General features: G+C 44.1%; 2 protein-coding genes across 3 annotated transcripts in view; one reads left to right on the forward strand and one right to left on the reverse strand.

Moving 5' to 3' along the window:
• Positions 1-9630, forward strand: part of LOC146515657 (transcription factor Maf) — a 55633-nt gene extending 46003 nt beyond the window's left edge. Inside the window, exon 3 of one of the 2 annotated variants that reach the window (XM_085165329.1) lies at positions 1-9630. This exon is cut by the window's left edge and continues 24623 nt beyond it. The gene's annotated coding sequence lies outside the window, so the exon portion shown is untranslated. The other variant, XM_085165328.1, reaches the window with a different exon arrangement.
• Positions 2815-25235, reverse strand: part of wwox (WW domain containing oxidoreductase) — a 138417-nt gene continuing 115996 nt past the window's right edge. Inside the window, exon 9 of the mRNA XM_085165327.1 lies at positions 2815-3798. Coding sequence (XP_085021453.1) covers positions 3607-3798 — 192 coding nt within the window. The 3' untranslated portion in view covers positions 2815-3606. The remainder of the gene's footprint in view (positions 3799-25235) is intronic.

The raw sequence follows: 25235 nt of genomic DNA on the forward strand, positions 1-25235 counted from the left end.
TCAGTTTTCATCCTAATGCCATCCTCAAAAGAGAGAGATTAAAAGAGAGCAGTGGGGAGGGAGGATAACACAGAGTAAGACTTTATTGCCTGCTGTAGTTAGATGGTAAATTTCCTCCTGGCAGATATTTATTGGGTTAGTTGAGTCTAGAGAGAGCTTTAACATTGATTGTGATCATTAAATATATCCGCTCGAAATGGCAACATGGCATTCCTTCGGTCGATGGAGCCAATAGGAGCAGAACAAAGGCATAATCAAATCAATCCTCTCATAATTATTCTTTGAGAGGTGAAATTAATCACAAGAAGAAATAAAAACAATAATGGAAAATGAAATGATCAGTCGTAAACAATTACTGCCCAAATTGAAATGAACTCGGTGAAGGGGGAAAAAAACTCAACTGTAAATCCGACTAATTAAAATAACATTCTAATGTATATCGGTTATTTGCTTTACACAGGCTTTCAGTTATTACATTGTTGAGTGTCGTTATTCTAAGAATTGGAATAAAGAGAAAAAGAAGGGAAGGGAAACAGACTGTGACTGTGTGTGCGTGCGTCTGTGTGTGTCGAGCCTTAACTGTTGGGTCAAAGGATCAAGGTCCTCCTCTTGCGAGAGTCGTGCTTCTCCTTCTTCTCTGCTCGCTGAGAGGAAGTGTAGCATATTGATTAGCTATCAGATGATTCCGATAGGGCCTGATCGATAAGACTTTGCATGAAAGCCAGGCAGGACCCTCCCACTTCACTCAGGCACACACCCACTGATCTGCCACTGCAGTGCACACCCGCATACAAGTCTAGTTGTTTGTAATTCTCCTGAAGATTCTCCTTTGAGTTCTGAATCTGGCCCTTCTGTCAAAGGCTTTCTTATATGCTCAGCTTAGATAGAATTGCGACTGATAGACTAAGCCTGCACTTTTAGTCGAGAGTGGCGATATCTGTAGGCCACAAATGGTCTACGTTACATGATTGCACGTGTATAAACTGCTTTAGCTGGTGTCAGACTGTGATAATATAAAATTTGCAGCACTTCTGAGATGTATCAGTCAAACTGATGTGTTTCCAGCACACAGCCTTCATCATTAGCACCAGTTTCTTGATATATAGTCATAAACAGCATTATGGTTATTTTATTCTGAGTTTCTCCTCCAGCAGAGAGGTTGGGGAAAGCGGGCTAACATTACAGAAGTCCCAGGTGTAGAATTACACTCTTTAAGATCATTTCAGGAGGCTATAAGAGCCTACAATAACATAACTATTTGAACAAGTCAGAATCCCTTTGAATAAGATTATATTTCAGTAGTGGTGAAGTGTGAGAACAAGAAGTGAGACTTAATTTTTAGAGGCCCAATAGAGCAAAAAAAACCCCAAACAATTTTAATAAACCACATATGAAGTCAACAAAGACAAAACAACAGAACACATCAGGACAGACCAACTAAAACAAAATAAAACACAGAGGGAAACCAAACAGCTGACGTGCTTAACACACTGGCGAGTACGTCTGCTCACGACTTGATCAGTCACACACTCGGGAAGAGGAAAACATCTCTCACAGAGGCTCATGTCAGCACATACACAAAATGCTCTGTAACTGATTGACAAGTAGGCGAATTCTCATGTTTGCCAAAGTATGGCCATGAAAGGGCCTGAGCCTTATCAGCACCATGGACAGCAGCTGGGAACATCCTTTATTACTGTTCAACTCCTCGTCTGTGTATGACAGATTTCTGTATTTTTAGTTTTTTCAGATACTAAAACAATTTTAAAACACACGTTATTTATACCGTTTGTTCAATCTGATGCAAAATAAAGAGGCAAAAAGATTCTGGACAGTTTAATAAAATGTTGTTTTGCTTGCTGTACTGTACATGCGGGTTGCTGACTGTTCCTGCTCTGTGTGTGCGTGCATGTGAGTGTTCGTACTGCATCTCTGTTCCAGGTGTGTGCAGTGCTGTGAAAGGACAGCGATAAGACACCTGTACTCTGGGTACAGAACAGATTATAACAGCAGTATCAGTTTCTGTGCAGGGCACAGCATGTTTCTGAATGTTCTGTCTGTTCCTGTGTTTTTTTTTCTTCTCTTCAGTATGTCTGCCAGGAAGGGAAGAAAAGAAACAATACGTGAACAATGTGTGAGAGTAAATTATATTAAGTATAACTGTGATGCTGTGTCATTCTGATGAATGCGTCGATTGATTTGTTCTTTGAATATATGATGAGTGCATTTCCTGTTCTGTCAGAGGGGATAAAATACTGTAAAAACAGCTTTTTACTCTGTGATGTTCATACCTGGTTAGTACATTCTGGAAAACTGGAAACTGTCGTACTTACACTTGTTGCTTACTTCTCAGCTCACACAAATATCCCCCCTAATGGTCTTCAGACTTCTATAGAAGGAATTCACATATTTCTGTACAACAGATTTTTATTGACTTGTTCTCTCTTTGTGTGTGTGTGTTTTTTTGCAGATATCATGACACTGGAATGCTGTTTCAAGACCAACCTACGGCATCCGGACTGCCATAAAGCACAATGTCTCAAAAGCGTCCCACCCCCTGTGGCTTCAGGGCAACCAATCCACAGCAAATCCAAAGCCGGAGTTCAATACTAAAGCGGATGATTTAAAAACAAAACAAAAAAAAAAGGAGAACTGAAGAAATTAAAGATCCTGGACTCTGTAAATAAAATTCTCCACCTTCTGTATTTGTCATTCAAATGGACAAAGATTAACCCGTAAATATCTCCAAATTGTAACTTACCAGAGCATAGATTGTCAATACTTAGGTTGAGTAAAATAGCAGAAAAAAATATGATGTCCACCCCCCCACCCTTTAGCACATGGCCAGAAATCAGGATGTTGTAAATACTGTACAGAAAACAAATAGGGACATTGATAAGAAATATAATTATTGCAAAATTGTGTACATAGCCATTAGAATCACACCTCTACTGTGTTTGTAATTCAATAAGTTTCACATGCCCATTACTATTTATTTCTTCTTGCCCAAAAAAATTTAGCACAACGATTAGCAAGCACTCTGTATCAGAATAGGAAACATAAACACCAACATAGAACTAGACAAGAGGATACTGAACTTAGAGACATTAATTGGGAAGACATTATATTTGCTGATAGCCCACTATTGCTGGAATCAGATGCATATGCTGTAGAGTGTATGTTTACTAGTTAAACCTTGTATTGTTATCAAAACAGGTCGTTTGCATTTTGTTTACATCTAATTTAAGTAGACGTTTGAGAAAAAAAGGACTTTAGAGCTTAAAAAGGTTACAGAGACACACAGACAAAGAACAAATTGTGACAGGTTCGGCTCAGATCTTCACCTTTCCCCCACTCCCGGTTTTAAAATACTACAGCAGAGCTTAACTTCACTTAAACTTTAACTAATTCAATAGATTGTATATGAAATCCCCTCCTGTGCTGTATATTTAGTGTTTTAGACGCTGTAGTGATGTGACATATCCAGATGGGCTTCCATGGTTTGGCAGCTCTTACAGTTAGTCCACACCTAACGAAACATCAGCTGTTTCCTTTCTGATTCCTCTTTGGCTAGTTGCCCTCCTCTTCCTCTTCGTCTTCTGTCCATTAGAGGGCCTGTATGCCCACTGACCTCTCTGCGACCAGGCGCTCACTCAGCTCCCACAGGCTGGCAGCACCGCTCGGATCCTGGGCCTGGGCGGATGTCTGGCAGCGGAAGCAGTTGTTGAAGTACATGCCGCCCAGCCCTTCCAGCTCCGGTGCTACCGCACAGTACACTGTGGTGGCCGCCCCTTGTTGCTGTGGACAGACAAAAAAAAAAAAAAAAAAAAACACAAAAAGAAGAAGAAGAATCAGTGGACGAATCGCGACGCTGAGACAGCAAGGCGGCGTCGGCCTGCAGGAGCAGACAAAATATGGAGAACTCGTCTAACGACACGCAGACTTTAGGATGTGTGCTGTATGGAGGAAAAGACAGAGGACATAAAGCGGACTCTGACCACATTCCTTTGTCCTCTGTGAGACCCACACACACATAGACAGACACACGCATACACACACAGACAAAAAGAGACAGCAGGACTGTGTCTACAGGGGGGGAAAAAAAAAGACTCGCGCACACGCTGTCTCTCCCCTCTCCCTGCATCCCGATGACTGGGTCATATAACTCCTTACTGTATATATATTTATATACATATATTTATTTATTTATTTCTCTGCCAGGTGTGTATAGGACATCTCGCTATGTGGGACCGTGTGAATGCTACAGATGTATAGACTCACAGTGGATAAGGCGGGAACAAAAATATTACACCAGCTCCTGTCTGGATGGGAGTCGCCAGGGAAACTACAGCTCTGACGTGCGATGTGTGAACAGCAGGTTTCAATGCCATGATTATCAATATGTATATTTTTCACGTGATGTTTATTAATATTCAAGTGCTGGAAAATACAAGTACAACTAACTATTTAAATCAAAAGTTTTTTTGGTTGTTGCGTACAACACACAAACACGTCACGCGGTTTTCCCTCCAGTTCTTTCTCAGTAATTCTCCTCTCAAGGCAAGTTTAAAACCTGAAGATCACTCAGCCCGGAAAACTCACTCTGCTACACGTCGTCTCAAGCCAAGACGCGCTGTAAAAGTGAAACAGTATTTTTACGCAACCTGCTAAGTTCTCTAATACACCCCATCCCATCAGTCAGTAATTAGCAGGGATATTCACAGAGAGAGATTTCGGTGACATTTGAAAATGAAAGCTGAAACTGCGGCAGAATAAACACGTCAGAGAGAATTACACACATAACCCGACCGCTCAAAGAGGGATCTTTCATGCTGCAGCTCCGGCTAAAAGCTGCTGTGACAGCTTCCCTGCGAACTCCAGGGCTGGAGACGACTTCTATGCGGCCACATGAAATGGCTCGCCTCTTTATCTCCTGATGTGAGGGAGCGAGAGTGAGACGGGGGTGGGGGCAGAAAGAATGAGAGGGAACACTGATGTGATGACTGAAGGCTAGTGTTTAGCACAGAGCACTGGCACACACTGAAACAACCACGTATATGCAGTAGTCAAACGCGGGCAACACACACAAACGTACACACAGGCGTAATGGAGGCAACATTACAGGCCAACTGTTTGAACAGATTCCCAAAGCACAGGCCAGCACACTAAAAGTGGCAAGATCCTATGTCATCTAAAGCATTTATGCTTTCGCAGCCTAGTACAAAAATATGCACCAAAATGCAAATGCTACGAACACAAAAACACACACACATAAAGCAGATTCCAGGAAATGTTTCTCTCATCGACACACGCAAACCAAAACGGGCACCCACACACAACTCCCTCTAAGCTCTGAGTAAAGTTCCACCAGGAGGAGCCCTGGTGTGTAACGTCGCAGAAGCAGATTGAGCGTGTTTGAAGTGCTCCGTGATGAGAGAGCTCGTAAACAGCAGATGAAAAAGGCAGCATCTCTCTGTGCGCCGCTGTCTGTCTCACCTGCCAGTGAGGCGATAACTTCATCCACATCACATGTCGCCATATCAAAGACCGACAAATGCCAAGCAGTGTCTCTGAGTTGCAGGTTCACACGCACTCAGTTCAACTCATCTCTCTCACTTAGGGCATCTGATTTAGCTCGCCTGAAAGCCAAATGCCTTTTAAACTTCACTGAAGATTTCAGCGCCGCCGGCTCTGACACCCTGACACCACCTTGAACTTGGCTGACTTTCAGACAAGTTTGTTTGCGTCCAATTACCAGACAGTTGGGTTTAAATATTGATATAAAAAAAAAAAACAACTTTCATGTTCAGAATCCAGATTTATGTGGCTGAAATCTGAAAGGCATTTCCATTCTTTAGAAAAAGCTCTGCTGGCTGCCACGCATGCAGTTAGTGACAAACGGAGCAGTACGCGGGCTGTTTGTGTGGTGTGCCCAGCAATGTGCTATCTTATTGGTGTTTAGCTCATCCCCCTCACCACTTGACCTTGTGACCTCTGTAAAAGATAAGGCTGATGAGATTAGGCATTAACATGCTCAACCACCCACCACAGCCATTTATCACTGTGTGTGTGCGCGCGTGTGTGTGTGTTTGCAGATACCAGGCAAGTAGGTGGCGGGCAAGGATTTCGCTACACTTACAGTTACACGCTGCCTGAACACAAGAGCGTATCTGCGTACAAGCACGAACAGATACACATATGAACAACCCGCACGGAAGGTAATGCCACTAAACCAGTGTGCATCGAACACATCTGTGCCGTCCAAAGATGATTTCTAATCCAAGTTAAACTGTAGATTAAGTCTGTAAATTAGGCTGTCTACAAAATGATGGGTGTGTGTATTTCTATACTGTGCACCTTAATGTGAAGCATTACCTTGACTACAGTAGTTTTATTATCAGAGACATCTATGGTACCCAGAGCTACGACGTCTGCCCAGAGAAGCTGACTTGACACTGGCTTAAGCTCCAAAAAATAAGACTTGTCCTTGGATACTCTTTCGGAATTGGCCTCTTCAGGCATTTTAGCCCAAAAAATAAAAAGTGAGACAAGTATAGGAATGCAGTTACAAATCTAACTTTAAATGCTTTGAGAGGGAAACTCTTTAAATCCTTTAGACGACCATCTTGCAATTCCTTTATAATGCAATTCCACTTTATACTTAAGCATGACTTCTTTGGATGACTTCAGACTTCACTTTCACATTCCCCAAAACAAAACTAGCTCTGTTACCACCACACTGATTCTAGGAGGGAGGGAGGGAGAGAGGAAGGGGACAGACAGGGAGGATCCAAACCAACCAAAACAACTCCAAACCGAAAATTTTTTCTCTATGCTAAAAATAAAATGCAAAGATCTCAGCAATATGATAAACCAATGCCAAGTGCAGAAGCGGGTTTTATAGATTACGTGTGTGTAGATCTTCCTTTGTGGGTAATAAAAATAAACATAAATACTGAGGAAAGACTTACAAAACACCCTGCAATAAGCTGACTGCTGATAAGTGGCAATAAGCCTGTACTTAGCCTGGGATTCAACACTACGGTTCTGGAACTGCTCTGGGACCAGATCCAAGTCTTCCAATCTCAGCATTGACTCAATACCCAAGGACCTCATGGACTTGCAATAGAAATGTCCTTGTATAGTGTTACGCAATAACCCGTTGTTGAGAACATCTTACTGAGCGTATCAAAAGCAAAAAGGGTACGTGGGGGAGATGTGATGTTGAATTAACAGTATTGTTACTTTGCCGTGTTCTGTTTTGTGTCTTCATCGTCCGAGTTGTATAAGCTTTCTCCGACCCTGTGCATGTGACCCTTTGACCCCCACATCTGTAGTTACGTCATTGACCTCTCCCTCTGACCTGGATGTAAATAACCCAGTACTGTAGAGCAGTCTGTTTTTGGCCCATCCCTGTACATACAAACCTGTAAATACTAATGGCTATGCATGCTGAACACCTAGCAATTCTTTCAGGTACTTTTATAATCCCCAAATTCTCATATGGCATGTGCTATAAAAAAAATAATATAAAAAAGTAGAAAAAGTAAAAGATTCAAATAAAAAAAAAAAGTTTAAAATAAATGCGTTGGTAATATTGTCAGGCAATATCCTCTCTTGGACAGTGTGTGTAGAGTCTTCCTGTTTTCTTACTCCTGTGGGTGGTTCTCTCCCTTTGCCTGTCCTGTGTTTCTGCTCACCATCTGTGTCAGTTGTTGTCAGTTGGCATTTGTACAGCAGCGAGGGTTGAGGCAGAGAATAGAAGAGAGGGGGAGTGTTCACCAGCTGACCTCTGTGATGGCACTCCATTTCAGCAGCAGTGCTAAGTTTTGGCAAAGCGCTTTGCGCCTGGGACACAATTTAAAAAGTTTGTGCCTGGCCCGAAGCACTCATACTGTACAGCATACTGTAAATCAGTGTTTGCAGTGTGAAGGCCCTCTATATATGTGCAAAGGTACAAATTGGGTGGTTTTCTAAGTTTAATAATCTGGAGAACCTACTGTTTTTAGCCCATTTTAGACAGTCGCATTTTAGGAAAACTGACATGTTTTCTGTCCTCATTTGTAACTAGTAAAACATCTGGATTCTAAAGACAAGTACTTTGAGAAAAGTCGTTTTTAAGCATCCAGTGTCATAAGGCTACGGCACTCAATTGGAAAAGTATTTCCTGGCTTGTAGTCTTAGTAAAGAGGAGGAGTGCAGTTTTTGCCTCAGCCCTCTGCCACGCCTCGTGGAGTAACTATCCTGAAAAGTGGGACTCCAAACTGATTGTGATTCTGTTCCAGGAATATTTTTTCTTTTTTTTCTCCACCCTGAACCTGTGATGTTTAAAATAGATGGAGGTGTCTGATTTTTAATCTGTGCTAAAGATATTTTACATTTAATAAATAACCATTGAAATCAAAGCTTGGTTTTTGTGCAGTTTATGCGTGTACGACGGTGTGCGTTCAGACCCATCTTTGCCCTCAGCTGTAGTAACCTCTGCGAGCTGACAGCTCAGCTGAGCGTGCCCGGCCCAGCTGTAGAGGGAATCCTGGGTAATGCGGTCCCCACAGATAAACAAGCTGCCCTTCTATTCAGCTTGAGCACTCAACCAAGATGAGAAGAGATTAGCACCTAAAACACCCCAGCGCACACTTCAGAAAGCACCCTGACACTCACAACCATGAATCCGAGGTGGCCTCCGTCACCCTGACTGAGGTAACGTTAGATAACCAAAAGTCTAAGTGCTCTGTTCTTTAAAAAAAAAACATAAAGAAAACTCTATTATGTATAAACTGAGAGCCTGGTTAGATCCCCAGAGAAGATCAGATCTTCGCATCATGGTTCTTTCCAGTGACTAGTGTACTTCTGGTCATCTGTATGCACTAAACGCTATTTCATAATGTCCATTAGCGCACAGGCTGATGGCTAATACTCACCTACAGGCATCGTGCTCCCCTGAGGGGCATTAAGGATAGGATGGAGGGACCGGCTTCCCTCCTCCCTGCTTCACATTCCCTTCCTTTATCCTACCTCCTCATTCTCTGTGTCTATCTGCCTTGCCCCCTGCTTCTTTCTCAGCCCTATCTTCTCCATCAACCATGTGTAGATCCTTATTCCCCTGCAACTTCATCCTCCTCCATCCCCATAACTCACTGAAGTGGGCGTACAGACCCACTGTAACTGAGGCCTCACGGGTAAATGGTCATAGTAGGACCTCTTGGAGGTAAAAGGATCTCTTTCCCTGGAGCCCTGAATCACAGATGAGCACTGTCAACGGTCTTTCTTTCTCTAATACAGTGAAGCATGCGAAGGCAAACAGAAAAAGGAGCAGAGGGGTAAACTGCAGGAGTGACAGAACACAACACAAAGCGCAGCAAAACCCCCCAATGCCTCTGCACTATTTCTCCCTCCTTTTTCTCCACGGCCCTCCCTTTACCCCTTTTGCGCCAGATAAGATCAACCAAGTGTCAGTCATCAACAGCCTCCTGTCACACAGTGATTGTTCGACTGTTATATGCTTGTGTAAATGTGCAGTCCAACGCGACATTGCTGCATACATTTAATGCTCCCATGTTCAAGGGAACAATAGAAGAGGAGGTAAGAAACGAAGTGCAGGGAATGCAAAGGACAAGGAGGGGAGGGGAGGGCATAAAGAAGTAAGGAGAGACCGGTATGAGTAGGAAACGAAGCAGGAGGAGGAGATGAAGGAGCTAGGACACAATGCATCCAAGGGGAAAACGACGGGGAGTCAGAAGGACTTGCGCAGCGACTGTGAAACTATCTCATTTTTATCTTGTGAGAGGACTTCCGAAGTGATCCGCACAACCTAATTATTTTCCCCTAATAAAAGCAACATATGCTAAGACAATAAAAGGCCTTATTGGACACCTATTCATTAAAAAGGAGCAGTAAAAGGTGTAGGACTCTGGCGCAGGGATTAGCTTTTAACGGGGTTTTTCTCTGGCTCGAAATAGTCTTAGTCTTCCTTTAGCATGTCCATATGGGTGCATTGCCCACCATAAAAAATCTGAATTATACATGAAGAGGCCTGGCTGCTTTATTGGCTGTGATCTTCCTTTTCACTCTCACCTAATTGCATCAGTGCATGATACCTGCAACTCTGGACTCAATCCCTCTGTGATCTCGCCTACTGCACATGAGTGCGACAAGGCACGCAGATGCACTTTAATGTGAGGAACTGTGCAGAAATAAAGTACATATAGCTAAAGACAACCAGCCAGATAAGCTGTAATTCACACAAGTTTGTTAAGTTGGTAATAAGTTAGTTGGCATAACGCGTGCTAGCGAGTCACGTCTGACAGTTTGACACAGTGAAGCCATAATTCCATATGGTCAACGTACTGTAAGTGTCAGTATGCTTCTATTACGAGCAGAGCAATGCTGTCTGTCCCAATGTGATTGTGTGATGAGCTGGTGTAACAGGGCCACACACAGGTGTGTGTATGCTCACCTTCCCACTGATGCACCGGCTAATTGGTCTCCTGCGGCAACCTGACATATTCACACACTCCAACGCGCGCGCACATACACGCAATGTAGCTCGCAATAGTCATACTCACGTGTAAACTGACTGTGCAAATGCGCACATGTGTGTGAACACAACCATGCATGTGTCTACATTCACAGGCAGCCTGCAGAGTGGACCTCCACATCAACTCATTATCACAGTGCTGACTCTGAGTGAAGAATGACACCTGAGCAGATACTGCTTATAATGTACGCTCTCCTGCTTAAAAGCACAGCAAAAGAAAATGAAAACCACAGACTACAACACTGTACTGTAAAACGCACAAGTCACCGGCAAGATACTCCTCAACAAAAAAAGGCAACTGCCCTCTAACAAATAAAAGACAATGCAAGCCAGCAGCAGAGGGGTAGCTAATTTTCCAGTCATCCCTAAAATCCAGTACGACAACACAGAAATCCCAAATCTTACTGTAACAGTGTTCTGTGTTGTCGTGTTTGTTTATCCTTAGAATCAAAATGAGAATTAGAATACTTGAATATTCCCTGATTCTAAATATTAAGTTATCTTGCTGTCAAACTCAAATTAACCTTACACTAAGTTCAGTTTCCTCCCTTCATCTACCTCCTTCGACTGTGGCTTAGAGAAAAATCATCTGGACCTATTGTCTGTCTTGTTCAGTTAGTCATTTCTTCTAACCGATTCTCCAACCACCCCCTTCCCTTGTGGTGGAGGTAGAGAGAGAGGGATGTTCTGTTTTAAATAAGAAGGCAGCACTGGCCCATTAAACTCTGATAGTAATGATATTAATTTGGCAGGAACGTGTCATTTTCACAGGAGAGCAACTAGCTGAACTGTCATTATACACACACACATAGGGAAAGCATTGTCTCATTCACACTGTGTCTGCACACACACATGCACAAACTCCTCCTGTGTGTCTCTCACAGACACACACACACGCACACACAAACCAGGAACATGTCACAGGAGAGCAGCTAGCAGTAACATTATGAGAGAGTCAGAGAGATCTGCTAATGGGATAGATTAGCGTGCCCTTGGTCACAACGGCTACAATTGAGCAACTGGAGCTGTGACTTATATCCATGTCCCCCATCGACTCCATGCACCCTCTTTACTCTTACACTTTCCTCATTTTCTCACCCACTGATGACTTCTTCATCTTCTTTTTTTTCTTCTTTGTCTTCTTCTTTTTCATCCTTCCCGTTCCCGTTCTTCTTCTTCTACTTCCTCCTCTTCTTCCTCTCTCAGCTTCACATTTTACTCTGCCTACTTTGCATTCCCCGGGTTCACGAGGTTCATGGAGTTCATGACCGCCTAGCGGAAACTTGTCAAACACAAAGGCTGCAGTGTCTAGGGAAGAATGGCAGAGGTGTTTGTGTTGCAACCTGACTGAAAAGCATGAGATATTATCAAAATTGTCTTATTGCATTAATGATTTTGCTAATTGAGCATAATGAGCACAGACGGATGACTATCTTGAAGTGTTAGCAGTGTGCCACTCTCGACCCATCAGCCTGTCTGATGAATTGGCTTTTGAGGACAAAGGTCACTTTTGGGGGGGCTTCTGGTAGCCATGATACCTGATATCCCCTGCAATACTTCCTGTTCAGTCTATTGGTCATTGTTGGCAAAATAAAAATTAAATTAAATTTAAAAAGTTGATGCTAGCTGATGGTTTCAAGGCTGCTTTTTTTATGTAATCACACTTTTACTGTCTTAGTCAGTCAGGTCAGTAGAAGACGGACTAGAATCAGAGTATAAACAGAAACTGGAAAGCGTCTGGTACCCAGAAGCAAACACAGAGAAGCTGCACTTTTCTTGGAAAAGGATGGCAGTGTTGTTTGTATTGTAACCAGGCTGAGAAATAGGGACACACAGCAAAATTAAAAAGGCATCATTTTTAAGGAAGCCTAGTGACTACAGAGGAGCTTACTAATCAGCGTGCGAATTACATTGCTGGGTATCTTGAAGTGTTAGCCATTTAGTGAATGAGAAGCTATCACAATCTACAATATTACATTCAAATACTTTATTATTATTACATGGCAATTATTACTGATAGTATTCATCTTCTCCTCATTTGTTGGGCTTTTATTCAAAAAACAAAATATGTGGAAGTTTTATCTGTGAATATGTATATACTGTACATGCATTCACTGGACACTTTATTAGTACAGCTCTTCAAGGGGGGAGAAAGTGATTTTGACTTTTAATGTGGTAGAGTTGATGCTGCCAGACAGACTGCTAGGAATATTTCAGATATTGCGGATCTACTGAGATTTTTCCACAATCATCTCCAGGGTTTACAAAAAGAGAGACTCTAAAAACTTCACCTGGTCTAATGACTCTTGATTTCTTCTGGAACACTGCGAACACTATAGCCTACCTGTGTATTATCGTGGACCACGTCCATCACTTTCTGACCGCAGTGTATCCCTCCTCTGAAACAGAGGTCAAATCATCTCAGACGCGTTTCATTAATGCTACAGTCAGGTCACTGTACTTAAATGACCACCTCGGTCAACAGATCTCAATCCAATGGAGCACCTTTGCGATGTGGTGGAACAGGAGAGTCACTTCGCAGATATGCAGCCGACAAATATGCTGTGTGAAGCTGCCATTTCAACATGAATCCACGCCACAAAGAATTAAAGCAGTTCTGAAGCTAAAAGGGGTTCAATTCAGTGCTGGCAAGGTGTACCTAATGAAGTGGTTGGTGAGTATTTATGCTTTTATAGCAGCGCAAGCCTACAATCATTCTGCAGCAGCTAAGCAGACTCTAACACTAATAAGACCTGTCCAGCACCTGTCTCGATAACACCGCTAAATATACTCTCTCACACACACTTTTTTGCATGCACACACACACACACAGCCACAGAGTGTCTGGAGCACACAGGTCAGGCACACATGCCTGCATACACTCAAACACGCAGTGACCCTTAAAGCAGTAAACACACTACAAAGGGACTGTGTGTGCATTGTGCTACTTAAAAAGAATCATATTTACCTATTTTTACTGGTATGTTGATCCATGTGCATGGGTGTGTGTTTGTAAGGCAGGGTGAGAGTGTGCATGTGTGCATGCCAATATGTTCTTGAGAGAGAGTGTGTGTGTGTGTGTATGTGTGTGGGTGTGTGTGGGTGTCTTCTGCGTGTCCACGCTGACCCCATCTCAGCACTCCTGACCGGTTGAATGCAGGCTGCATAAATTAGTGCTGATGCTCTGCGATGTAATTATGCTGCTGTCAGGATGGCCCCTCTACTCAAATTCATTTTAATAAAGTTGGTCTCCAAGGTTACCAACCCGGGGTCACCTTCGGTGTCATTCCCTATGGATCGCATTCTGAAAGTCTCAGGCCGGAGTACAGTAACACCTTCACACTCGTGGCCCCCGCATCACAACACAAACACACCTCTCACGGAATCGCTCAGGGCAGAGAAAGACAGGAAGCGGAGAATAAGAAAGAGGAAACAAGAAGCGCAGAAGAGACAAAGAGGAGGATCAAAGTGTAGTAATGTCATATAGAAAACACAAGGAACACAGAGGGAGGGTTGTAGGCTGAAATGAGTAGGTGGGAGCGTGAAGGAATAAAAATGAGATGAAAGGAATAAAAGGAGAGAAGGGACAAGGGTAGAGGGACAAGGAGAGGGCAAGGGAGTGTCTCTCTTGGGCAGATGGCGGGGTGTATTCTCATTTGTCCTGTTACGGTGTGTGTGTGCCAACACTAACCTCCAGGGCAGCACAGAACACGCTCTCAATTAGCCAACAACACAGACTTGCACATACAGCCAGGAGAGAGGGAGGCACAGCTTTGTCTTGACACAAGAAATAGTTAAACATACAGAAACAGTGGACACAGCTACAACAGCAGCCCATCGAGAACCCACATAAATTAAACATATTTCTAATTACTTCAAACGCCATTTTATCATTAACATAATAGTCTGAGTATGATCTGTTTTCTCTTAGCTTATGAGAGAAGACGATGGTGCACCATTTGCAGTACGAAAGAAGTGGACGCATTTTGAAATTCAGTGCTGGAGAAATTCACAGATATCCTCTGAGGCTGTAACTATATATTATTTATCATAATATATATCATGATTTGGTTTTCATTGTAGATTGTTATTTCATCCTCATATTTCAGGAAGGATTTGCTTTTAAAAGCATCATTTGCAAAGGTTGATGGGCTGAGTTGTTCTTCTTCTACAACGATATTAATTCGAAAGGTTATTAACTTACACATATTTATGTTTAAGATATGTACAAAGACCAGTAACAATAATATGTGTGTCAGTTTAATTTTATAGCAGCAAAGACATAAGGTGAATATAGTTTTGCTGCCCCGCTCTGTATTATTAGCTTTTACCATCTCTGTTTGACGTTGTATGAGAATATTGACACTTCAGTGAGTGACTGGCCACGTTCACGCAAACACTCTCCCTGCACTTTCATACACTGTGTGAGATGGTGTAACCTAGCAGTGTGGGCCGGGGTGACTTTGACTGCCTGTTTAATAGTTACAGCATCACGCTTTGTTAGCTGCAGGTAATTTATGGTTGAACTGGCCTGATAGTCTGATACGATCGAATGCCCTGACTGTCGTTACCAGCCAGCCCCAAAGACACAGAAGAAGCCTCTATCTAAGCGCAGGTAAGAGAGAGACACAGAGGGAAAGAGATGAAGACGGCAGACTGCGGGGTGACTTGAACTGTTGCTACAAGAGGAAGAAATCAGGATTTTCCCTGCAGAGAAATAAAAAAGTAAAAATGAGCATGACAAAAGCATACCGGGGAATGAGTAATGCGGATAAAAGGCGTCGACGGGCGGGGGCGCGGGGGAATTAAAGAGTTGCAGAGCAGTTAAGTTCTCAGCTTCCTCTCTTGAGGTGTGCTGAGAATGAGATTGCATTAAATACTGACGGTCTATTCATCTGAACCGCACCAAGAAGGAACATTTAGTTAATTGAATGATTAATAAATTCAGCTCAGTCACACATTTCACTCGGGTGTTTGCTTTGGATAAAAATGTCTGCCAAATGGGACGAGTCATTACCAGCAGCAGCAGCAGCAAGGCTGGCATTGTTTTCACCTTTAGCGTCTGTGTGCTTTTTTTGTTTCTTTGCCTGGTCCTGGAGGCACACTGTGGAAGGGCCTATGACAAAGATGCTTTTGTGCTTTGAAAGAAGACTTTCTTTACAACCGTGCAAAACGATTCACCGCGATTTACACGTGTGACGTTCAGAGTAAAGTTTGATGGCTCTTGGTGGTCAGATTAAAGCCTGTTGTGCAAGGCTGTAAGAAGGATTTGGAAATTAGTGAGGTCCAGTATCATATTTAAGGCCTGCACTTCAATGACCTGTTGCAATCCAGCTTTCACTGGTTAGGCGAATGTGTAAACCACTACACTGCAAAACTATGAAATATGAAAAAATAGCAAAATATTACACAGAATTATTCCCTCACTTGAAATACAAATATCACAAGGTGAAAAGGTTGGTTACTACTAGAGCATCACACTGATTCGTGCCAATTTTTACGCACGATCTGATATCCTCGTGTTGGTGTTGTTCCCAGATCATCATACTAAAGGTTGTTCCAGGATCAACATTGCAAGTGACCAATCAGAATGTTGTGATGTCATACTTTTGCGACTTCGGGAAAAAACGGCGTAAAACAAAAAACTGTACTTAAGCTGCGAGAAACCGCCTTTATCCGCCGATCAACGGACCCTAACCCTGACCCTTTAATAAACGCTAAGCAGAATTGATATTGTCCTTGCGACATTGGAATTTCATAAATGCACGAATGGGTTGGTGCGTAAAAGAATAACGTCACAATAATGTGATTGGTCACTTGCAATGTTGAACCTGGAACAACATTTTCATGATGATCTGGGAACAACACCAACACGACGATATCAGATCATCCAATTTTTACGGTATTGTTTAGAAGGAAAATTCCCGAGGTCCAAACCTCAGTGACCCCCGTCAGCATACTGTTGGGGAAAGGGTCCCAGAAATCTAACCTTTTACACCTCTGCTCTACATCCTTTTTCATTTGTGATGTATTTGTATGACACACATTTATCTAATAAGAGTATAAACATACACAGCATCATAAAATGTCTGTCTCCCTCTCGGTTTCATCAGTACGAGACGTTGTTTCGGCATGCAAAGTTTCCTGTTGCTGGCTCATCGTTACGTCTGTCTGTGAGACACGGGCTCTTCAGCTCAAACCGAAGCCCAAATGGAAAACCGACCTGCACCTGTCTCTCTAATATGAACGGGCACACGGCTCTCCACGCCCACTTTGCTACACCTGTTTCCCCTAATAAAGACAGGCAGAGACCCTTGCTCTACATACACCTTTCCCTCACCCTCTCTCCTAATCCAGTTAGGCAGGAACATCCTCGCCCTCTCCCCTCCGACACTCCTCCTTCTCCGGGATCGGCAACTATAATCTAGTCTGTCAGGCCGACCAGGTCCGGGACTGCCATTCTCCTTTCATCTGCCATCTTCAAACAGAATGAGCAAGCTTTCATATCACCGTTTGAGTGACAGGTAGGGGAGTCAGGTGGAGACAGGCCCGTGATATGGACAGGCACTTTGTCCTGTTTAAATACACTAATGGAGGATAAGAGGCCTGTCATAGAGACGGGTGGAGATAGGATGGGACAGAAGACGCAGACACTTGTCTAAAGGATGATTTGTAAATGCAGTGAAGGGGATGTGCAGTGTGTTACATCAGATCACAGAGGATGAGGTAGAGGGCAAACACCTCTGGTCTCACCTTACTTTGGGTTCATTTCACTTTTAGAAGACAGTCTGAATTTCCAAAACAAAATTCAAGTTTTTTGCCTTTAGAGAAGAAAAAAGAAAGCTTGTTGGTTAGTCACAATACAACTGACTAATGTTGGCAAACAAAAGGAGTCCAAGAACAGTGCTTCTCTTATTCCTGCACGGACTACTCCAATTTCAGTGTTACATTACCGCACAAATCACTGGTGAACACACACAAGCACACACACAAACACTCATCTGAATCACAGCTTACACACTCAGCCTTTTGGATGGATGGTACCTGCATACAGGAGGAGGGGGCACACAAATAGGATTCGAAAGTGGTATGGGGGTGTGCAGCGGCAGTGGGGTGGGGTGGGACTGAGTCCATAAATAGGATTGTGTAGGAAGCAGGGCGAGCTAAATAGGATTGTAATGTACAGGAAAGGATGTATAAATAGGATATGAGAGTCAGAGCTTGTTCTCACTAGTTCTGCGTCCCTGTGGTATAAGAGTTCTGTGGAACTGGCTTGCAGCATGTATGCATGCATGTGTGTGTGTGTGTGTGTGTGTGTGTGTGTGTGAGAGAGAGAGAGAGCGTTTGTGTGTGAGTAAGTAAAGGCTATTAATGTGGAGGCTAATCTTAAGGCACCTGTCTCCTCAGGCAGAGTATGACCTCCACTAGCCAGGTTCACCCATGTTTGTCCTCCCATCTCATTTCTCACTTCCTCCCCCTCTCTCCCTCTCCTCAATCTTCACCTCCCTTTCTTTTTGCCCAAGCCACTACTCATATAATATAAAAGCACCGCTGACTTATTCGAACAGGTAAACTGTTCGACTCATGCTGAGTGTGTGGCGTTCCCTTCCAAGAGAGGTCGACAGTCAAATCTGTCTACCTCTGTCTGCGGCTTTCTCGCTCTCTCTGTTTTTGGGGTCAGTGGGCTTTGGGAGCTGTCAGCGCAGTCCTGGTGTCTGGTGCTTGACAAACTAAGGTTAAAGGTCAGGGGTCAAGAGTTAGAGGCCAGGACGTGACCCTAAAGACAAACAGCGTGGGGAGAGGGTCATACCCTCGAAAGAGCTTGTCATTCTCCACGCGGGGGGTGATGTAGCGTGAGCATACATAGACTGTGTGCACGAAAATGCGGATCTCCGCTGTTTACATGTTGATGCCCTCTCTCTTTGCAGACACACATACACCTGTCCTTAAAGCGCCGTCTGTGACATACGCTGTGACGTGACGTGCGATATGTGTCATGTTTGCATGGCCTGCTTAGCCTGTTTATGGGTCCTTGTCAGTATTGCTCCTCTCCTTCACTTATGGTTACTTTACAAACCTGTTTACACAGCCAAGGTCACAATGGACCGCTATGAAAACATCATCTTCTATATAAGCCAAGGCAACAATGCATAAGAAACTGACAATGACACAGGCAGTCACATAAGGTGAGTAATACTCTCACAGTCATATCATCATATTTTAAGCGCATGGCGAGTGTGTGTGTGTGTGTGTGTATTTGTGTGTTTGTGTGCAAGGCACAAGAGAGCACACTGCCTCCTCAGATGGGTAATGGATGGTCGGACTGAAAGAGACTGAGGGGAATTAAGATAAACACACTCTGATAAAACCAACCTGCCTGGCTGCACCGCTGTCTGCTTACCATGAATTAAAACATATCACATGCGCTGCGTGCACATGCACGCATGCAGGCGTGTGCACATAAACACTGACACCTACATTCACGCATGCAAACACACTCATGGTTCACACTTAGGATTTGATGATGGATTTATACACAAAGGCATGCTTAAACAGTAGAATAAATGTTTGGACAGTGGTGGCTCTTTGAGTAATTGACCTATGAATCACACACAAGAGATCTTGTAAATTATGAATACAAATAAACTCTCCATATATCAAACTCCTATTATAAATTCTTAAGCAGATTTAAACAGAAATGTATCTGCTTAGACAAGGGCATTTATTTGTGGCTCCGAGGTGTCCTGCATACAGATTATGCAGCCTAACCCGGTAACAATCATCCTGAGTTCATTGCCAGGCTTGAGACGGAGAAAGAATAAAATTGGTCACAAAGCTGAAAGGTGAATAACTGAACAAATGAATATGTCTCTGCTATCGAGCACTTATTAGTGCAGTCTCTTTCCATATTAAGGCATAGAACGCGGCCTGTCAGTGTGCCATATCGTTTTATTAGGTGTCAATACAGTTTTGGTTCACTGAAAACGTCCCAAAAGAAAACAGTAATGCCCATCGGTCTCATATGCAAGGAGAGAGTTGCAGCCAAAAGTTGTTATAGCCACACACTCCCCAGTGAAAATATGCTTCATACATGCACGCACACTTTCCAAGTTTATGCACCAATGACTTAAGTACATAATGAAGTGTGACATATCAAGCAAAGGCGCTAATGGGGTGTGAAGTCATTAGTGAACTCTCTCTCACACACGCGCACGAAAAACCTTGCATGTTCATAACAACAGATCTGTTCTTTCAGTCTACACTTGTGAGGTGTAATAAGCCTGTTAAGCAATCCCGACTCCTGGGTAATATTAGCGCACTGCACTTTTACTGCGCAGCCTCTCAAAAACAGATTTCCACAGCACGAGTGTATCACACACACGTTTGTGTTAAAGCGAGCTTTATTGTGTGCACAAATTGGGCGGAATGCGTGGGTGAGAGAAATAAGAGCCGACGCAGTTTGCAGGGTTTCCCTTGTGTGGCTGGCACTCGTGCACCTGACAGTCGCGGGCTTCTAACAAACACGTGTGTGTGTTAAGCTGACATAACTGACATAGTGTTGTCTGACATACTCCACGTTTACAGCTGGAACATGAATGAGAGAGGAAGAGAACGAGAGAGGAAGGGGGAGAGACTCTAAAAGCTTGTCAGTCCCTCTTAATTATTCTAATTGCTGAGCTCAAGCATCATGCCAAGACTTAGGCATTCCCCTGGCACAACAACACAAGCCCCCCTATCGCACATGCACGTCAACACACACACACACACACACGCATGATTCAGCCGCCGGATTGCCTTGAAACCTCTCCTCGCTCCTCATTTTGTCCTCTCCCCCTCATCTCCATACAGAACTCACCCATCTCTCTCTTTTCCTCGGCTCCCTCTATCAGCATTCCTCCACCCTCAGAGCACTCTCTTATTCCTCCACTCCTCCTCCTCTCCTCCCATCACAACAGACCCTTCTGCTTCCTCTCCCCCAACCACTCCTCTCCTCCACCCCTCCGTTCCTCCGACTGGATTAAAAGTACTTTTCATTACCCGTGCGGGAGATATGGCACTTAAAAATCACCCCATTATCATTTTTCACCCAGCAAACAGCACACACTCTCACAGAGACATAATTACCACACCCTGTCATACCAGGGAGATGGAGGCTGCTGATTTCCAGCCAGGCCGTGTGTGTCACTCTGTGTGTATGTGTGTGTGTGTGTGTGTGTGTAAGAAACTGCTGCCTGTCCGCCTGCCTGCCTGCTTCTCTTATTGATATTAAAAGCGCTGCATAAACGAGTGTTTAAAATGGCTGTCAGAGGGGGAGAGAGAGAGGATCCACTCCAATCACAAACTGCAACACACATCACTGGATCTCTTTCCCAGCCTGGCACATGGTAATGGCCTGGAATAACAGAATACTGCTGGATGATTCCCATTCCCACTTTTCCAAGTTGTGTGAGGCTACAGCGGAGGCAGCTGGAGTGCGAGTCGGTGAGTGATAGAGCTGGCTTTAACCAGTCAACACTTAACACATAATGAATTGGGAGTCATATGATGAATTGGATTTGTTAATACCTGAAGTGCTTAAATTGTGAAGCTGGAGAGGGACGAGGGACTAGACTCGTTCACACAAATACTCATTTAGGAAGAGGGTCCGCATGTGAGAGTTACACCGGTTCTGCAGGGGCCATGCCTTCACTCACAGCAATCACAAGGGGGTGTAAAGTATATACATGTTTAAAACACTCCCCGCGCCACTAACACATTCATCACAGTGACAACGCTGCATGGCGGCCTCCCAATATCACTCCGCAGGGGCCTGGCGTTGGCCTGTCAGAGGAATGGGTGTCTATAATTATGCCTGTAGATAAAGTAGGAATAAACGTAGGTCCTGCATGATTAACTGGGTGGCTGTTTGATCACATTTGACTAATTTGTGGCATAAATCTTCAGGCAGGCACCCCTGCTAGAAACCATTAGCCATGACACTGATACCCCTGATACTCACACACACACGCAGGAGCAAAACTTATGCGGTACCTTTTAGAGGAGCTACGAAAACCTCTCAGTGTCACTGTGTTGGCGGAGAAAACAAAATACAGACGCTCGCTAACAGTTTCTGTTAACATAAACTCCAAATCTCTATCAGCATGAGGTCAAAGGGGGGGGACTGGAGGTGTTGTTGCAGCTGATGGTACACCGATGCACTATGGAGAGAGAAATGCAGGTGTACTAGATTATAATATTAAGCAAACATGAGCTCTGAGGTCTAATTATGACACAGGGGAGGTTAGAGTGCGAGAGAGGGAGACGTTCATTGCGGTGTGGTGAAGTGGATGCTGAAGCCAGCAGAACCAGCCTGGTCATTTGTAAACAGGTAACGATGCAGACCAGGTGTATGAGCATATGTACCAATGAGCAGGGGAGGAGATTGGGGGGGAAGAGATGGAGGAAGAGAGTGGGAGGAGAAGAGGGAGGATCTAATTAGGGGGAATTTACAGTGCCCCGTGCCAAACAGCTAAAATGGCCAACTGGGCACAGAGATTTATTACTGGGTTAAATTAGGTTGTCTGGTGAGGGTTGGTAAGACCACCTGCAGCTGTCAGTTGTCACAGTGATTATTATAACTGTGGGGAAAGAAAATAGTGAAGCAACATCAGTTACACAAACACACAACAAGTGCAGCTCGTGCAGAGGGACTAATATTCTTCTGGGTTTAGGACAATATCAATTAAATAAAGTGAGTGATTAATAATGATGCCTGAACCCATTTAGCATGAATCAATGAACCTCTGGACATAAGGTTTCCAGAGCAAGGAGCCTTTGCCTCCATTTGCATCAGTATCCTTGATCAAATCTGCAAGGTAAACAGGTTTAAAACCTGATGGGGGAAATTAAACTTGCAGATTGAGCCTGACTCGCCCTCCCCAGGCTTGTCTGGAGCTCGGGGCTGGAGTTTGGGTCTCTGAATTTGACTCTAGCTGCTGAGAGCAAGGACGTGGCACAGGCAAGCCAGCCCTGAGCGGCCATACTTTCATGGTCGGTTTCCATTTAAATATCTGACTGACAGGGAACATGGCACCATTAAGGCATCCCGAGGGCCCAGCACGAGAGGAGGAAATGGGCAGATAAAACCCCCCCCAGGGGAGAGGAGGGGGTGAGCGAAGGGCCATGCTGCCTACAAAGCCTTTAACAGCGGGATGTGCTCTTAAAACTGTATAGGCACCACTCCATTCATCCAATCCTCTCTCCATCTGCACCCAAAACAACCTTGTCTCTCTGGTACAAAAGCAGGATTTATCTAGCATGACTTACAGCCCCTACCTGACTTTCTTCCTCTGTCGGCAGTAAGAGGTCATTTAGCATGTGTGAGTGTGTCTGTGTGTTCACATAAAACAGCATAAGATTCCTCCAAGCCCCCACAGCAGATTCTCAAACATCGAATCCACACAGAGCTGCGCCTAAATGACACGAGACCACAACATTAACACAACGTTAACATGTTGCACACAAGGTTCAGTAGACCAGGGGGATGGCGTTGTCTTTCTCTTGGTCTGGAACTTCTTTTTTCATTGACTATAAAGGATGTTTGTGTATCGCTTGTGCAACAACCAGCACAAGCAGCACTCCAGCAGTTTGCTAATTTCCTGACCTTGAAACGGGCTTTCTGCTCTGTGGTATGTTGCCAAATGTACACAGGTGGGAAGTTTAATCAACCTGCAGCACAGTTGTTCCTATTTTGGTGAAACGAGTGTCTTCAGCAGATAGAGGCCTCAAAATACATCTGTTTCTAACACGTCAATCTGCTGCCACCCACTTTAGTGATTTTTGTCAACAACAGGAAATGAATACCACAGCGATGACTGGAAAATGCTTAAACTGCACCATCCAGACAACAACAAGCAAATATTTCTGTCTGTTGAGCAGCTGTCATTGGCAGAGCCGTTTCAGATCCGATAATGTGACTTTATATTTAACTTCACGGAGCCCTTTTGTACATTGTGCTGCTGCACTTATGGTACATGAGCTATAGCTGTGCTGCATGGAAGCCCCATACATCTGCAGACCAGCAACTTTAAAGCAGTAGGCAGTTAAAATAGTTCAGATAGTCTCGCCTTTGTTGTTTTGTATCTCTGTCTGGATTCAAAATGATCGAATCTTGGCTACAACAGTGGTGCTGATTAAGCTGAGCTTCAGTTCATTGGGTCAAGAACCTTAATTGTGGATACTTCCAGACCTGGAGGTTAAGTGGCTGTCACAGTGGGTGAAACACAGCAGCGAGTGGCTCTGACACAAATGAGCTAAGCCAGAAAGCCAGAAGGCCGACCGGCTAGGCAAGACAGCGGCATCATGAAGACACTTATCCAGACTGAGAGAGAAAGAGAGGAAGAGAGGAAGAGATAGAGTCTGCCAGTGATACACTTTCACCCATTCACTTTCCACAATTCAGCTTTCAGATGGTGGACTCTCACCCCTCCTTCCTCCCTCCGTGCCACTGTCCATACTGCCAGGCCCAATAAGGGTCAAGTCCCTGCTTTCCTCTTAAGGAGCTCATTTGCATCCCCCCGGCAAACAGCCAGTCAGGGCTTGTTCAAAGAGCCCCCTAATCCAATCAGATTGCCCAACTGTGAGGCCTTATCGCCACAGACACCAGCATCTGCAGAAACAACATCACAGGGCATCACGGAGCTGCTGGTTACGACTGGTGGAGACAGAGAGTCAGGGGGAAGTAGGCATCACAAGGCTTCAGCGCGGCTCGAAGTTAGTAGGGAGTGACAGTCGGAGAGCGGGAAAGGCTTAAGCATTTCCCATGTTATAACGGCTGCCGCAGGAATGGCAGAGATGCATATTGGGTGTGAAATACAAATTAGACTGGTACAATTTCATCTTTATCTACTGTGGAGCATATAGCGAGGAAACTATGTGTTTAATATGGTAGATAAATGCCAAAAAAAACATATTGCAACAAACCTTTATGAGTATATTTCAGGTTCAACAGCAAAACAACAATAAAATAAAGTTAAATAATTAGAGAAAAAAAGTTCAGATGAATTATTTGAAAAAGAAGGCACCTTGAAAACACACAAAAGGCCCAATATAGAACAAATGAATGGGTATAAGAACTGTTCTATACCCTTCATGCCCCAGGGAGGCAGAAAAACCTTGCTTGTGTAGGTTAATGTCTAACTTTCAACACATATATACACAGAGCTGTATCGTCAGTACAACTGCAGCCACAGGAGTAAAAACACAGCTTGCTCATTCAGTATTACAAGCTACAGAGGTGATCTGAGCTAAGGCAGTGACTTTGCATCCAGAGACACATGGCGGGGGACGCAAAGGTACAAGGGGATGGAGAAACCAACTTGGCCGTCCTTGCACACAATCCCACAGAGACCCGAGTCTCATCCGTCTCTCCTTCTCCTGCATTTCTGCTCCCAGTAATTTTTTTGTTCTTCCAGCTCTCCCCTCGTCTCTGCCCTCCTCCTCTCCTGTTCCTTCCTCCCTCCCCACTTCTTTCCGTGCACTCCCAGGCACCTAACCTCTATTGTCTCACCCTCACGCGTGCTCTCGACCCCACTGGTGTCACTATTAGCAGCATCATACTAGGATCACATGGCTGCTGAGGTATGGAGGCTGAGTCAATGGAGCATGACACACAAAGACATCCCATCGCCACCGCTTCCTCCTACTCCCTTCTCTCAAT

The sequence above is a fragment of the Neolamprologus multifasciatus genome, chromosome 7 (assembly GCF_963576455.1).
Source record: "Neolamprologus multifasciatus chromosome 7, fNeoMul1.2, whole genome shotgun sequence".
NCBI lineage: Eukaryota > Metazoa > Chordata > Actinopteri > Cichliformes > Cichlidae > Neolamprologus > Neolamprologus multifasciatus.